Source organism: Mauremys mutica, chromosome 2 (genome assembly GCF_020497125.1).
Source record: "Mauremys mutica isolate MM-2020 ecotype Southern chromosome 2, ASM2049712v1, whole genome shotgun sequence".
NCBI lineage: Eukaryota > Metazoa > Chordata > Testudines > Geoemydidae > Mauremys > Mauremys mutica.
In genome coordinates this window covers 20,971,424-20,988,232 of record NC_059073.1, presented here as the reverse complement: position 1 = coordinate 20,988,232, position 16,809 = coordinate 20,971,424, and the positions used below count along the sequence as shown (strand labels likewise).

At 38.9% G+C, this 16,809-nt stretch overlaps 1 protein-coding gene across 2 annotated transcripts in view; it reads right to left on the bottom strand.

The window, feature by feature from the left end:
* The window catches only part of ASAP1 (ArfGAP with SH3 domain, ankyrin repeat and PH domain 1), a 299,002-nt gene that overhangs the window by 95,874 nt on the left and 186,319 nt on the right, over positions 1-16,809 (bottom strand). For both annotated transcript variants that reach the window (XM_045005497.1, XM_045005498.1), the window contains exons 13-15: positions 14,413-14,482; positions 4,757-4,844; positions 3,342-3,390 (exon numbers count right to left, since the gene is read on the bottom strand). In XM_045005497.1, the coding sequence (XP_044861432.1) occupies positions 3,342-3,390; positions 4,757-4,844; positions 14,413-14,482 (207 nt within the window). The remainder of the gene's footprint in view (positions 1-3,341; positions 3,391-4,756; positions 4,845-14,412; positions 14,483-16,809) is intronic.

Here is a 16,809-nt window from a genome sequence, read left to right as displayed (position 1 = left end):
AGAAAAGGACCTAGGGGTTACGGTGGACGAAAAGCTGAATATGAGTCAACAGTGTGCCCTTGTTGCCAAGAAGGCTAATGGCATTTTGGGTTGTATAAGTAGGGGCATTTCCAGCAGATCGAGGGATGTGATCATTCCCCTCTACTCAGCACTGGTGAGGCCTCATTTGGAGTACTGTGTCCAGTTTTGGGCCCCACACTACAAGAAGGATGTGGATAAATTGGAGAGAGTCCAGCGGAGGGCAACAAAAATGATTAGGGGGCTGGAGCACATGACTTATGAGGAGAGGCTGAGGGAACTGGGATTGTTTAGTCTGCAGAAGAGAAGAATGAGGGGGGATTTGATAGCTGCTTTCAACTACCTGAAAGGGGGTTCCAAAGAGGATGGATCTAGACTGTTCTCAGTGGTAGAAGATGACAGAACAAGGAGTAATGGTCTCAAGTTGCAGAGGGGGAGGTTTAGGTTGGATATTAGGAAAAACTTTTTCACTAGTAGGGTGGTGAAGAACTGGAAAGGGTTACCTAGGGAGGTAGTGGAATCTCCTTCCTTAGAGGTTTTTAAGGTGAGGCTTGACAAAGCCCTGGCTGGGATGATTTAGTTGGGTTTGGTCCTACTTTGAGCAGGGGGTTGGACTAGATGACCTCCTGAGGTCCCTTCCAACCCTGAGATTCTATGATTCTATGAACATAACATAAGAACATAAGAATGGCCGTACCGGGTCAGACCAAAGGTCCATCTAGCCCAGTATCTGTCTACCAACAGTGGCCAATGCCAGGTGCCCCAGATGGAGTGAACCTAACAGGCAATGATCAAGTGATCTCTCTCCTGCCATCCATCTCCATCCTCTGACGAACAGAGGCAAGGGACACCATTCTTTACCCATCCTGGCTAATAGCCATTTATGGACTTAGCCACCATGAATTTATCCAGTTCCCTTTTAAACATTGTTATAGTCCTAGCCTTCACAACCTCCTCAGGTAAGGAGTTCCACAAGTTGACTGTGCGCTGCGTGAAGAAGAACTTCCTTTTATTTGTTTTAAACCTGCTGCCTATTAATTTCATTTGGTGACCCCTAGTTCTTGTATTATGGGAATAAGTAAATAACTTTTCCTTATCCACTTTCTCAACATCACTCATGATTTTATATACCTCTATCATATCCCCCCTTAGTCTCCTCTTTTCCAAGCTGAAGAGCCCTAGCCTCTTTAATCTTTCCTCGTATGGGACCCTCTCCAAACCCCTAATCATTTTAGTTGCCCTTTTCTGAACCTTTTCTAGTGCTAGAGTATCTTTTTTTAGGTGAGGAGACCACATCTGTACACAGTATTCGAACACTGCCTGCAGATCTGGTTGCCCCATCACAAAAAAGATACATTAGACTTGGAAACAGCTGTATCACCGATCAAATCCGCAAAATTACACAGACATATGTAATGTTACTTGGGTCACTCATAAGTACTTGCCCAAAACACACAGCACTTGAATAAGCAGAACTATAGGAATTTGTTGTAGTTTAGAGTGGGTTTTATTTCCAAAACAAGCAATGTGTCATTAGTTTTCATCAACTACCTCTAAATCCAGTAAACTTCTCAAGTCTATTAGTAGGTCTAAGAAGTTCCATTTATCAACAACAATATTAAAAAAATACTCCAGAACAAATTCATTCTCTCAGCTACTGAAGTTGAACCGTATTCTTTTATTCTGATAAAACGTACTGAAGCTTACAGGAAATAAAATCATTGTGGGATCTCAAACTAGTCTGACAAAATCATCAGAGGAGAAAATATCTGCAGTAACAAAATAACTACTTTAAATGACTGGGTCTCAAAATGCAAAGACTAATAAAGAATTAAATATAGCTTTATCTTTCAAATAAACAAATATAGTAAAAGCAAATTTATGGCAAATATTTCAAGATCAATTGTGCATCAAGGACATTGCTGACTAAATATTTTAAATGGCATTATTTTCTTCTCACCCAACAAATCAAGAGAAAACAGACAATGTGCAAAGTCAGCTGTAAACATAACAGAACAGTCATCTTTCACAATCTGTAGGACTGTGCAAAGTGCAGCTCCTTCCCTGCTCACTCCCTGTCTGTGAATGGGCCTCTAAACCACTGTTTCCCTATGTCACCTACTTCTCCACCTGCCAATTAGCTGTAAAGGCTTCTCAAATACAAGACAGCAAGCATACAAGAAGCAATCTGGTGTTAAACTAGAATACAGATGAGCAGGTAAGGAACAGTGAAGCTGAAAGGAGGGAGGCAGGCGGGCACCAGACCTCAGTCTGGGCATTCCACCACCAGCTTTCTTACTGGAATTGTCAGGAGGCAGTGGAGTGCAATGTTCTACAGCAGTGCAGGAGTATGCATACCCCTGGGGGTACACAGAGATCTTCCAGGGGGTTCATCAACTCATCTAGATATTTGCCTAGTTTTATAACATGTGACATAAAAAGCACTAGCAAAGTCAGTACAAACTACATATCATACAGACAGTGACCTGTTTATATTTCTCTATATTCTATACACTGAAATGTAAGTTCAATATTTATATTCCAATTAATTTATTTTATAATTATATAGTAAAAATGAGAAACTAAGACATTTTTCAGTAACAGTGTGCTGTGACACTTTTGTATTTTTATGTCTGACTTTGTAATCAAGTAGTTTTTAAGTGAGGTGAAACTTGGGGTATGCAAGACAAATCAGACTCCTGAAATGGGTACAGTAATCTAGAAAGGTTTGAGAGCCACTGTTCTACACAACCACACTGCTATCAAAGCCCTATGGCTATCAAAAGCAATATGCAAAAGACAAACAGGAATGTGAATAAGAGAACACTAGAAAGTAAGGGAGAGTTCTGCATTGGCAAGTAGATGAGTAAATGTACTGAAATAATCTATGGGGGCAAGTAATTGCATTAATAAAGTAACTAATGTAAATTACTAGATTCCAAAGTATATTAAGACTCAAAGAGAAGGTATTTTCTGTCTCCCATTTCCAGTACCATACTCTACATCTAAAGTGGCAGATATAGTTTTTTTTCTGCAGTGAAAATGGTGAGATAGGGTACAGATAATTATTCTACTGTCTCCTTCCGCCCCCCCTTCCCATCCATGGAGTTTGTAGGCTTCAAACCTTTTGTAACCCTTACCACTCTTCACTCTGATGAATGGCAGTTTTCACTTATGACTTTCAGTGTAGCAAAAAATCCAAGGAACAAAGGCATAAAGTGTTTTTCCTCTAATTGAACAAAAGTAGTTTTGCCAGTGATACGTTTTGCATATTTCTAGATACAAATTTAAAAATATCTTGATGACAGTGTAAACATTCTTACGCTATATACTCTTGCTCATCCTCCGCCTGAAAGTGGTATGTTCTGTTATCTGAAATACAAACAAACAAAAAATCTTTCTAATGTTGAACACATCTGACAGATTTTAAATTAATTTTAAGATGCCAAAACAGCATCTGTTACCAAAATATATTCAGCAAGTAAGGACATGTGCTAACATGTCAGTAAACCTATGACATCTCTATTTTCAGTTACTAACTTTTTAATAAAGCAACGGAACTTTTAAAATAAAGAAACAGAATTGTTGACAGTATAAGTCATTTGTATCAAATGAGGATCTGGTGACTGATAGTTAATGGAATACAGAAGAGTTGAGGCAGTACAGTTTTTGAGTTACATTAAATTCACTTACTTTTTTTTTTGTACAGCCAGCATATTTTATTCAATTTTATGCCACATCTTAGTCAATTTGTTGAAAACAGACCCCCTGTTTTTATAGAATCCATAGAAAAACACGATATGGGGCATATTCTGCCTTGTACAATCCCCTTTGAAGTAAAAGGAGTTGCACAAGACAAAATTAGGGCAAAATTAGCCCCAAATAGGTACATTTTGTTTGGAAAAAATAAAATCAATACAAAGAAAATGTTATTGTTTTTATCACAATCAAAATTAATTTCTATGACTAAGGCTAGGATTTAGTCATGGGTATTTTTAGTAAAAGTCACAGACAGGTCATGGGCAAAAAACAAAAATTCAGGCCCCGGATCTGTCCATGACTTATACTATAAATACCCCGACTAAATCTTGGGGCAGCTGCTGCTACGGGGGGCACACCCCAGGGGACTGCTTTGGCAGCCCTAGGGTCAGCCACACTGGCCGCTGTAGAAGTCAAGGAGGTCGTAGAAAGTCAGGGAATCTGTGACTTCCATGACAAACACCGATCCCTATCTATGACACAATGCAAGATAGACAGGCACAGGTATTACTGAATGGTTAAAGGCTATCTTTTATGAAGGAGATGAAAGTGAAGTTCCACACACAGTATAGGGGGTATTTTGATCAAGGACTGATAGACTGTTAAAAATGCAGAATAATTACCTGACTGAATCTAAGCAAGCACGTTCACGCATAGTTGCTGCTCTTCATAACAGTTAATTTTGTGCACAGTGCATCTTATGGTTTGCAACAGATACACAATATAGATATTAGAAAACTTTCCATAGGAAGATGTATATAGTCATGGTCCTTGAGTCAAAATCAGAGTTGAATCCAAATATCCACAAAATTTTGTAGAAGTTTGGATTAGGAGCTTAATTTTGCACTTTAGACTCATTTCTAGTTAAAACAGAACATTGTAATTATTTTGCTATACAATAACATTCTGTAAAATCCCAGCCAATGGACTAGTTGATAATGAATGGTATAAATATTTATTCACTTAAAATGTCACATACGTGATATCAGATCAAAAGACTTCTTATCTTCTGCATTTGGCTTCACTTGGCAGGTTAGTAAATTCAGTTTGGCAGGTTGCCTGTTGGACTAAAGAAAAAAAAATTACCTATAGCAGTCTTGATTTAGGGCCCTTTTCCCACTGAAAGATATTTTTTCCATTCCTTTTATGTATGGCTATAATCACATTTTTATCAGTATGGATGGAGGAGTACAAGAATAACATAAGCCCCTTTTTGGCAATTCATTTTTTTTGGTAATTTCAGAAGTGTCTGAAGAAATAAAGATTTTTTTTTTAAAAAGTCCCAATATTTAATTTTCCTGTTGTGTTTAATAACACAAAGATCCAATTGTTATAACTAAGCATTTTTGTGTTACATAATGAATATATATATATGAATGCTTACATTTTCCTTGCATTTTATTTCATACGAGTAATTGAAAATAGCTAAAAAGTAACAAAACTATCTTGATAAATATATACCGGTACACACAGTACATAAATACACACATTTCCCTTTCTGGTGTCATTTCTTCAACTAACTGGTAAAGAGGAGGTGAAACCAAATTAACTATACAGGCTGGCTCTGTTTTTCCAACTAGTTTTGGTGGTTGAGCTGAATGTATCAGAGGGGTAGCCGTGTTAGTCTGGTTCTGTAGAAGCAGCAAAGAATCCTGTGGCACCTTATAGACTAACAGACGTTTTGCAGCATGAGCTTTCGTGGGTGAATACCCATGTAGATCCTGTGTAAATCCAGAAGGGATTATTGCTGACCACTGTTTTAGTAAACATGTATTCATAATGTGCTTTGTTAAATATTTTTTCTATACTTTCACTTACCTGACTGTGTCTCTGGTTCAGGAAGGTACTTAAGCATATGCCTAGCTTTAATGTATCCATTGCCCTCAACTGACTACTCACATGATCGAAGTATGTTTAAGTACCTTCCTGAACGGGCTAATATGAGCACACAGGAAACACAATACATCTTTTCATTGATCTATATTGAAACTCTTCTGTACCCAAATCCTCAAGATCTAGCATCTCTGTCAGCTTTCAAAATACTTCTCAGGGTACGTGCAGTAAGTTTAAACAAACCTTGTTTGAGTGAACTACCACCAAAAAGGCTTTGGTTGTCCCCTGTAGTCCTAAATATTGTAAATAAAATAATGACCAGAAGAGCTGCCACCAGGCTTATGGTCATTAAAAAGTGGTATTAAATGTGAATGCTCAAGTCACATGTAGAGAATAAGGCTTCAAATCAAATGCAAGAACAAGTTAGGGGACCTTCAAGAAGCATATTACATGGGTCTCAAAATATCCACAGTTAACATCCCTTTCATCCCCCACAGAGCATGAAAGCAAAACTAAACCAAAAAGATGGATTAGATTTAGGAAGGATGATTTCTCCATTTCCCACTCCCCAAACTATAATAGAATTTTGCTAATCCACACATTGTATAATAACCATTTCTCAGAAAAATGTAGCAGATGCTTAGTGAAGTTTATTAAGATTTTGCTATTTTATAAAATATACCACATTATACTTGTATAACTGGGCAATCTTGGTTCTGCTGATGACATCCTCCTGCGTTCAACATATTGCTTAATGGAAGAAGAGACGCAGATTTTGGCAGACACTGCAAAACAAGTTTATCAACAAGAGGAAGACAAAATATTTGGCCATCAACATCCCGAGAGCAACCATCAGAGCAAAATGTGACACTCGAAGAAGTCAGTCATTTTACATATCTAGTGAGTGAGATGTGCAATGATGGCGACACCATGTTAGATATAAAGCAATGAATATCAAAAGCAGCAAACGACTTTCACAAACTCGAAAAGATTTAGAAAAAGTAGCACAATTGGCATTGATACAAAAATACAAATTTTTTAACACCACCCCGTCAGTCCTTCTTTACAGAGCAGAGTTGTAGAAATCTGCAGCAGAAATTGATAAGAAGATCAACTCATTAAAAAGTGAATGCATGCGGAAGTTCAGAGTCCATTGGAAAGAGTTTCTTGCAACATCAGAAACCAAGTAGAGTAAATAAATCTAAAGAACCGAAGATGGTAAGAAAATGACAATGAACATATTTAGGACACACTTTAAGGATGCCACCAACACAACTTCCACATCAAATGATATTATGGACACCACCTGGGAAGAGAAAAAGAGGGCAACCTAGACAAACGTTACATGGAACAATAGAAAAAGAAGCCAAATCCATCAATATGACACTTAAGAGGCCTGAACAGACCAGCACATCCGCTGTGGGATAGGTTTTTTTTGGGGGTGAGCACTCTCTCTTCTACCCCGACCTCTGAGCAGGTCTCATGCACTGAGCCCGGTGCTGCCACATGTTGCTGTGAAGTGGTGGCAGATGAGTGGTGCGAAGGGGGCATCGTCATCACCGGCATGCCCCACGCACTCCAATAATGCCACTGGCCGTGCTGCCAAGGCGGCACTGTAGACGTTGGCATGGCCTCAGGTGGCCAATCATGCTGGTGGGGCCTTGGCGAGGGGCTGTACTGCCCTTCCGTTCCAAAGAAATAGTCTTCCGGTGACCAAAGTGGGGCCATTGCTGCCTGTGTCTGCCTGCTGACCGTCACCATTGGAGACCAGTGTTTGGAGTGGGAAGATCAGTGCTGGTATTTAGAGGACTGGTGCTGGGGGAACCAGAATAGCGACAGGTAGCGCTCCCATAGGGCAGGCAACAGAGATCTGAACCGAGAGGATGACCAGTGGGAGGGCAAACGGTGCTGGTAGTACGGAGACCGGCGCCTCTCCCTATGCAATCCATGTCGAAACCATGGGAGAGCCCCAGAGCATCTTAGCTGCAACACCAGAGATCTGCGGCGCGGAGATGGAGAGCGCTGCCTTGTCTTGGGGGATCAGCAGCGTTCCATTGCCCTCTGAGGGGTCTAAGCGGCTGGCTTGCCCTCATAGGGAGCCTTTGACACTTCCTGTGGCACACAGGCCTCTGTTCTTTCAGTGCTGTGGGGAGCTTGGGAAGGTGCTGATGCTGCCAGAAGTTTGGGTCCCCTACCGCTCCCGGGAGTCAGTGGTGGATCCTTTAAGGTGCTAAGGGCCCCAACCAGGGAGGCACATCCAAGTGGCTCCAGAGTGGCCTGAACTGTGTCCTTTGCCTGATGCCCAATGGCCTTTCTTGCCCAGTGCCGGAGAGCCGTGCTTCTTCGTTTTCTTTCCAGGCACCAGCAACGGCAAGCGGTGCCGGGGGTGCCCTGCACACCAAGGCTGAGGCACTAGCCGAGTCTTGGCAGGACAGCTCAGAAGCTGGACAAAGGGCAGCGTCCAATGAGGAGAGCCTACAAACGAATATCCCGCTCTTTCTGAGGGCTGGGTCGAAAATTTTTACAAATATGAAGCTTGTCCTTCCACGGGATTCCCCAAGCACTTGCGGCAGCTGATGTGGTGTCACTTACAGGCACAGGCCTGTTACAGTCTGCGCAGGGCTTAAACCCCGGAGACTGGGGCATGCCCTGCCTTGGGCAAAGTCCCCGCTGGGATTCTAACTCCCAACTATACTGACCAACTACTTAACACTAACTACTATAAACTACTATTTACAAAGCCCTAAGGCTCAAAGTTAGAAGAGACGAAACTGCTAGCTCTTGCTATGCAAGGAAAGGCTCTCCAAATAACCACCCCAGATGGGCAGAAGGAACTGAGAGGGCATAGGGCCAGCAGTGCCTGATATACCGATACACGAGTGCGACACTCAAGGGAGAGCCACTGCTGACCCTACAGATAGAATTTAATCGACATGAGCAAGCACTCAAAGAACAAACAAGCTATTTCCTGGCAATGTCCCAAACTTTGCTTCCCTGCAGCTACTCTAAAAGCCTTCATTTTAAGATTTATTTGGCCGCTCATCTATCCCTGTCCAGCTAACTCACCTTACATAGGAAGTGACCAGCATAATAAGAATTTTGCTCTATGTAATAGGCAGCAGGAAAAAACTTGTAATAAGAGAGATGACATCTTACCCTGGACATTGATGAAAAAGTATCTGGTCTTGATGGGGGTACAGAGTCTGAATTCCCAAGTGTCTCACTGAACACAGATGTCTTGAATGGTAGCTCCATGCTCTGTGATAACAGACTGGCTTATTTACATTTTTAGGGATAGGGCTGGAAATTTACAGTAGATGAAAAAACTCTTCAATCAGATCAGGGCCTCGGTGTACTAGGTGATGTGTGGTTATACACTGAGAAGACTATTCCTGCCACAAAGAACTTGCAGTCTCACTGAGAACTTGCAATCTAATTAATATCATCACTAGATCCAGACTTAGAGGCAAACACTGTGCAACTGTCTCTCAAAGCTCTGGCAATGCCTCTCAGTCTGGACCTGCAATATCACAATTTTAAATTATCTCCCTTTGGCAAAACACATGCTAAATGGCAAAACAAAAGCCATGAATATTCTGTGATGATTAAAGTTTTTCGCCTTCCTCTGCAGCATGGGGCACAGGTCACTTGCTGGAGGATTCTCTGCAGCTTGAGGTCTTCAAACCACAATTTGAGGACTTCAATAACTCAGACATAGGCTAGGGGTTTGTTATAGAAGTGGATGTGTGAGATTCTGTGGCCTGCATTGTGCAGGAGATCAGACTAGATGATCATAATGGTCCCTTCTGATCTTAAAGTCTATGAGTCTATCCTCCCAATGTAGAGGATTTTTATGATGCCATCAAAATGCATAGGTGTCTAGATCACAAAAGCCAGCACTATAAATGGCACCTTTGTTGCCAGACACAGCAGAGAGACCAAGCTTAAGATAGCTCAGTCTCCAAGCCTATCTTCTTATCCCTAGAGATAATCCTTTTAGGTCAGGACTGATGCAGTAATCAGCAGGGGAAGCTTATGCTGCTTTTCTACCATGATGCTTCCACTCTATAGAGTACAGGGCTTCAGTCTCCAGTGCTGTCAATTACAGACACACCTTGCTGTTACAAGGAGTGGTCTGCATTCCAGGTGGAACTGGAGACCCCGCTGAAGTAAGACAGCCTCTGCACCATCCCTTATAAAGGAAGAAATCCTAGTTTAGCAAAACTTAACTGAATCACCAAGTCATGTATATGCACAGGCCTGAAGTTTTCTTAATGCTGAAATATCTGTCTTCCTCACTTTGTTTCCTTCCATATCTCATCATATCCTAACTTTATTGTACTATAAAGCACCTAGCATGTTTTTGGATGCTGTAATAATAGTGATCTAACTTTTATAGTTGATTGCAGCCATTATCTCATGAAAACAAGTTATACAAAAAAACCTGTATGTAAAATAAATCTCATAGCATTTTGGCCTTATTGAAATTTTAGTTGTCTACAATTTCAAGTCTGAGAGATCTATATTTTAGTGTTTGCAGGGGAAGAGTCATCTTAGGTTTACTGAGTTGAGAGTGGGTGGGGGGGACAAACAGAGGCACAGAACTCTCTTGGTTTATAAGAAATCTGTAGCATATAGTATTTTGGGGACGATCTCAGGGAAAGAACATTAACTATCTTGTCTTCATGTCTTTGAAGGGAAAGATGTCAGCCGTCAAATTTTGCAACTTACTATTTCAAATAAAGGAGGTGATGACCACTAGGAATACTAGGACCACTAGGAATACAGTTTTAAAAATATAAAGATTAAGAAGGACAAGTCAATCAGTTCTTGATCTCTATATGTATTACAATTGAAGTTCAGCATGACAGGCACTTGTCACTTTAGCAAGCAGAGTCTCCTAGTAATTTAGCTAGTTAGAATGTGTGAGTAACAGCCTAATCTTAACCAATAAAAGTAACTACACCTGAAGAAAGTTTCTTAATGCTTAGTCTGTGAAGACTTATGTTTTACGTAGATTAGTTATAATTTATGAATCAGCATTAGTTTGTTCTAACATTTTTACACACCTTGAGAGAAAGTTTACAGATTTTGTAAGAGTGAAATCTTCGAAAATATGGAAGTTAGAGAATTTAAATTTCTCTAGAACAGCAATAAGGGAATTTGCTGTGGACTACTCAATACAAGTTGTGATCAGACATCAGAGTTAACACTGTACTGAAACTAACTTTGTCCTTAGCTCAACTGTAAGCCTTAAGTCAAACAACTCCTGAAAAAACTACTCTGGATCAGATATGGGGGGACAGTTTGAAATCAAATACCAAGCAGTAAACAGGTTAATAATAGTTTACTTAATAGGTTTAATTCATACCCAATCTGCAATCCAAATTATTGTGATTGGGTTTTGGTCGTTAGACCTATTTCACCAAAAGTAACTAACAATTTTTTAGACGGATTTGCGAACTGGTTCACTGAGGAAAAACTCCTTGCAAATAACGACCTTCATGACAGATAATTGTAATTATTCATTGTGAGGAATTCTGAGAAATCATTTGTCATCCTGTGAAAGGACTTTTAAATAAAACAGACCCCATAACTAAGCAAACATACGAGGGTATAAACAGACTGATATTCTTACCTGAATATGAATCAGGCATTCTTTTGTGCTTTTCCTCCCAAAAGATAATCATAACATGTTTCTCTTAAGTTAGTGTTTGAAATTAATATTTATCCTGTTGCTTAATTATAAATTAAAAACTTGCAAAATCAGGAGAACGCACTGAAGCTCCTCTGTAATTTAGATAAGTCTAAAAGAGGCTCTGTCACTTGCTGAGTTAGCGGGGATACTGGTGAAGATGCACTGTGCCAGTAGCAATGTGGCATTTGACAAGTTTTCAGCAATGCCAGTACAAGTAATATCAGCGTGTGAAGCTGTACGAACATTGAAACACCAATCCTGTATTATATGTCATCTGCCATATAATCTAAAGAAGGGTGGTATATTATAATAATAAATAATAACAACTAATTGAATCTGTCTTACAAAGCCCTTAAAATCAATTTGTGAATGTTGTAATGAATTAAAACACACACACACACACACACACACCTCACTTCATGCACTGGTCAAATACCACTATCACTGAGGTAGAAGATACCGGTAATTTAACAGCATTCAACAACTCTCTGCTTCAGTAAAGCAAAAAATATCTTTAAGGTGTTTTTGTGTAGGAAGAATGAAATTAGCCAATTGGAAATAATTAAAGTCACAATAACACCCCTTCCAATACGTGCGAAAGATCTGGAATCTGTAGTGACCTGAAGTGGTAAAGACCAGGTTTTACACCTCATCTGATAGATGGCACCTCCACCAGCTCAATGCACTATAAACTTAACATTGGCTTACAGGGAAAAGTGTCACCTTCTGTTTCACCAACACCAAATTCATAGATTCAAAGGCCAATAGGGACTATTGTGATCATCTAGTTTAACCTCCTATATAACAAAGAACATAGAACTTCTCCAAAATAATTCCTAGAGCATATTTTTTAGAAAAACATGCAATCTTGACAGGGCTGGTGTAAGGATGTTTCACGCTCTAGGCAAAACTTCCACCTTGCGCTCTCCCCACCCCCGCCCTGAGCCCCCCCCCCGCTGCAGCTTTCCCCCTCCGCCCTGAGGTGCCCCCCCACGCCCCAGCTCACCCCTACTCCGTCTCCACCCCGAGCACGCCATCGCTGCTTCACTTCTCCCACCTCCCAGGCTTGTGGCACCTAAGCTGACTGGCGCCGCATGCCTGGGAGGAGGGAGAAGTGAAGCAGCCACGGGGAGGAGGTGGGGCAGGGGTGAGCTGGGGCGGGGAGTTACCCTGCGTGCTGCCCCCGCCACTTGTTGCAAGCGGCCCTCCCTGCGCTCCCCTGCCCCAGCTCACTCCACCTAAATGCCGGCGGTGACCGGGGCGGCTGAAGATCCGGCCGCCGCAGTCACTGCCGAGGAAAATGGCGCCCTCGCCTAAATGGTTAAACCGGCCCTGGATCGTGATTTAAAAATTATCAGTGATGGAGAATCCATCACAACCATTGGTAAACTGTTCCAATTGTTAATTAAAATTTAAAAATTATGCCTTATTTTTAGTCTGAATTTGTCTAGCTTCAACTTCTAGCCACAGGATTGTGTAATACCTTTCTCTGCTAGATTGAAGAACCCATTATTAAATATTTGTTTCCCATGTAAATACTTATAGACTGTAATTAAGTCACCCCTTAACATTCTCTTTGTTAAGCTAAATAGATTGAACTCTCTGGATCTATCACTATACGGCATCTTGCATCATCATAATCTTTTGCTCTATTGAGGTTCTCACATCATACCACCATTCTAGCTGAGCACCCATCAAAACACCAATCAGTCCTCAACCTGCCTAATTTAAGAGATGTGATGAGATCATTGCCCGAAGTGGTATGGAAGAAGTTCAAACTTATAGATCAAATCATAGACTCATTTGTACATGCCAGGGTATATCCAGAATAAGATCCCAAGACAAACTTTGCCTCCTTTATGGAGTTTGATTAATGTTGCACAGAAGTTGGAGCAACATCCCCACTTGCTACCTGAACACAAAAAGTGAAGAAAATATTTTTATGTAGCAGCTTATAGGAGAAGGAAAAAATAGTTCAGCCAAGAACATAATTGGTCTGGCTGACACTTAATTACAATAATCATAGCTAAGATGAACATGTAATTCATAAAAGCAATTGAGGATGTGATTCCAGCTGTTAAAACTGGGTGCAAATATTCCATTAAAATATTTGTAATTAGTATTAGCACCTCAGTATAAATGTATTAAATGCCAATTCATTTGCCAAGGAAAACATTTTCTTAGTTAATCTGTTGTAACTGCCCCTGGACCAAATTATTTGGCACAAAACATTTAAAGGCCACATCCTAAAGTCCATTGAAAGCAATGGGAATCTTTCCTAAATCTCCAGAACAGGTGAAAGTGTTTAATAAATCAATATATTAATCCAACTGTTGCACCCCACTCATATGTAACGTAAGCCCCAAACACTTGGCAACAGCTCTATTACAATTGCTAGATAGGCAAAACAATGTGATACTATTTGTATGGTCTAATTTTATTTATAAAATAAGTAAAAGTTGCAGTTTATGGGGCAAATTTTACTACTATTAATGTGCAAAGAATAAGATGTGCTCTTTAATATTGTCTGTTGATTTCAGTTCTTCTCATCAAGTCCCAGGCACACCTAGATGCCTCAAAGTTAGCAACATTTCTAACAAAGTAAAACTAGATGACTTATTCGTTGTGAATAATTTCTTCAACAAATTTTGCCACTTGCAAATAAATTATTCACAAATACATTTTTATTATTGAATTAGCTCTAATAACACGCTGTTTAATGTAAGTCCAGGTACAATCTTAAAAGGCTCCTGCAGCCTAAAACAGTTCAGCATTTACTTTAGAAGTCAGTGTGTACAAAAGAGCAAACATAACAAAAAAACCTACTTCATGCTAGATTTTTTATTATACAAATATAGAATATTAATTATATGTTACCATTCAATCAATCTTTCATGTTTTCATGTATTTTGCTTAACTGAATGGTTTTCAATTTTTCACAAATAAGTGAACCGACATTAAATTATCTAGGTAGAAGAGGTATTTATGCACCATACTTTAAATAGTCACATAACAGATCTATATTAATTCAGTCAATAGATTCACAGGGACAGAGTTCATTGAATTCACTTAGACAATAATGGAGTATAAAAAAGTCAACTTACTGTTGCATGTGATATGGTAAGAATTCCATTTTTGACAGTGCACTTTCTTCTCTGCCACACTTTCCTTAGCCTAAACAGTAACAGGACAATATATCAAGAACAAAGCATAATTACTGCTCTTTTTAATTTGCCTGTACAACAAAGTTGGAGGACAAACAGAAGTTAAAGAAATAAATACATTTATTATTGTTTACATTTTAAATAGATTAGCAAGCCAACACAGTCTCCAGCAAACCAGCTGATTTAGGTAAAATTTCAATTAATTCCCATTTTCAAAAAAGAGTCTTCAGCCCTTAGGAGCTCAAGTACAACTGATTTTCAATTAAACTTAGGTGCTTAAGTACCTAAATCACTTTTGAAAATTTTATCATTACTCTTTATGCTTTACTGCATTAACTGCATTAGTTTAATAGATGTAAGCTTTTAAATAAAACGAACACCTAATTTCACTTTTCTGACCAGGTGAGCAGAATTCTTCATGTAAAATAATAAAAAAGTGACATCATCCAAAGCTGATTTGGCTTAATTGAAATTTTTCATTTATGTCTTCACTTTTTAAAAACAAAAAACAATTTTTACACTATATCCACCACAAAGTTAACAATTCATGTCCTTGATTGATCTGATTGAAAGGTCATAAATTAAATTCTCTTTGAAAAAGATGTTTGTACATTAAAAGGCTTATCACTCTGTCTGATCATTCATGTAGTCAGCATGCTTCTAAGCCTATAAAGCACTTTAAACTGATTAAAATAGAACTACAGCAGGATTCTAATCAATGTTTTTAGGATTTCTCTGAGTTAAATTCTCATTTCAATAGATTATGCTTATATGAATTCTATTCTCCAAGTCTTCTTCATCTCTTAAATGGGACGGAGAGCAGGAAAAACCTCCATTCTAGTAACAATTATCTTAAGGCTATGCAGTTTTGATGTTGTGCATTTAATATTTTTCAGAGACAGAAAACAATTATTTAAATTTGTTCCACGAAGGTTCAAAGCAGAAAACTGGATCCTCTCCCATCAAGACATTTCTGTATAAAAGCTGTGTTAGTTGGCTATCTTCACTCTATGTTCCCTGAAGAAGAGATGCTGTTCAGCTTCTACTTTTTTCAGTACTGAGGCTTTTATTTTTATTCATACCTTAAATCACTATATAGAAGAGGAAAACCAAATGGTCCCTGAACTTTTATCAGCAGCAATATCTCATTCAAGAGCACTGGGACAGTATTACAGACTTTCCTACCTGCTTTTATCTACATTGCCCTCACTTGATTGATATAATTCCTGTTCCTGCTGTGCTACTAGATTAAAAAGTAGTAAATGCACTACAGACTGGACTGGTCTTTTAATGACTTCACCGCTCTAATACCTAGGGAAACCAACGTACGTTATCTTTGGGAAGAAGGCTGGCATCTACAGACAAAAAACACTGGCAATAAAGAGTCTGGATTATGATTTCACATCTAGCATTTTGCATGACCACACAATGTTCCATTTTTTCAATGAATAGATTACACTAATATGTAATTCTGGCCTGTCTTCCCATTCCTCACCCTATCTTCGCAGCTAATACAAAAATTGTTAAAGAGGTGACATTGCTATAATCTGTTTTATATAATTTATGTTCTTTGAAGAAGACAGCAATGTCTGAAAATTTTGGAGCACCAAAAAGAAAAAGAATTATTGGTTGACAGATCACACACACAGTGGCTGTGCCTTTTTTGTCACCACAGAAACAAAATAAGTGAAGCTAACAAAAGAACCACCCAGTTGAAATGTAGGTAACAAAATGAAGGCAGACTGTTCTTTCATAATAACAAAATCTTAAAACCTTAGTGCTAGAAGGATTACTTTTCTGATGCCCTATCACTGAAAATAACTCAAGTTGTTAAACAACCTTCACACTGCAGATCTGACTATTTTTCAGATTTCAAATGTTAAAGTTTGGATTTTTTTCTAACTCAAAAAGGTTTGGTTAAAATATTACTCATGTCTGTAGAAAAGTGCAGTTATCTTCTTACAGCTGGTTTAATATCCTAAGTGAAATGACTGGTGATATCAGAATAGGTAAGGTTTCTAAAACTACAAAGCCTTTTTTTAAAATTGCTTTATTTGTAGATATTAATGATACTTAGAAAATAAGATATGCATGAAACCTGTATGTAAGATTCTGCAAGAAATTCCAGTTTATAGTTTAATAAACATTTTTAGTAACTTAACAATACAAAGAGAGAGCCTCTTTAAGGTCTTGGCATAGGGAAAAAGAGTTAAGGTTACATTTTTAAAGTTACATGCATTTCCTGATCGTTGAGTGTTTTATTTTTTCAGCCTTAATGCTATACTCAAATTTCCTGAAGTAATAACTTTTTGAGTAAATAAAATATAAATATTACAA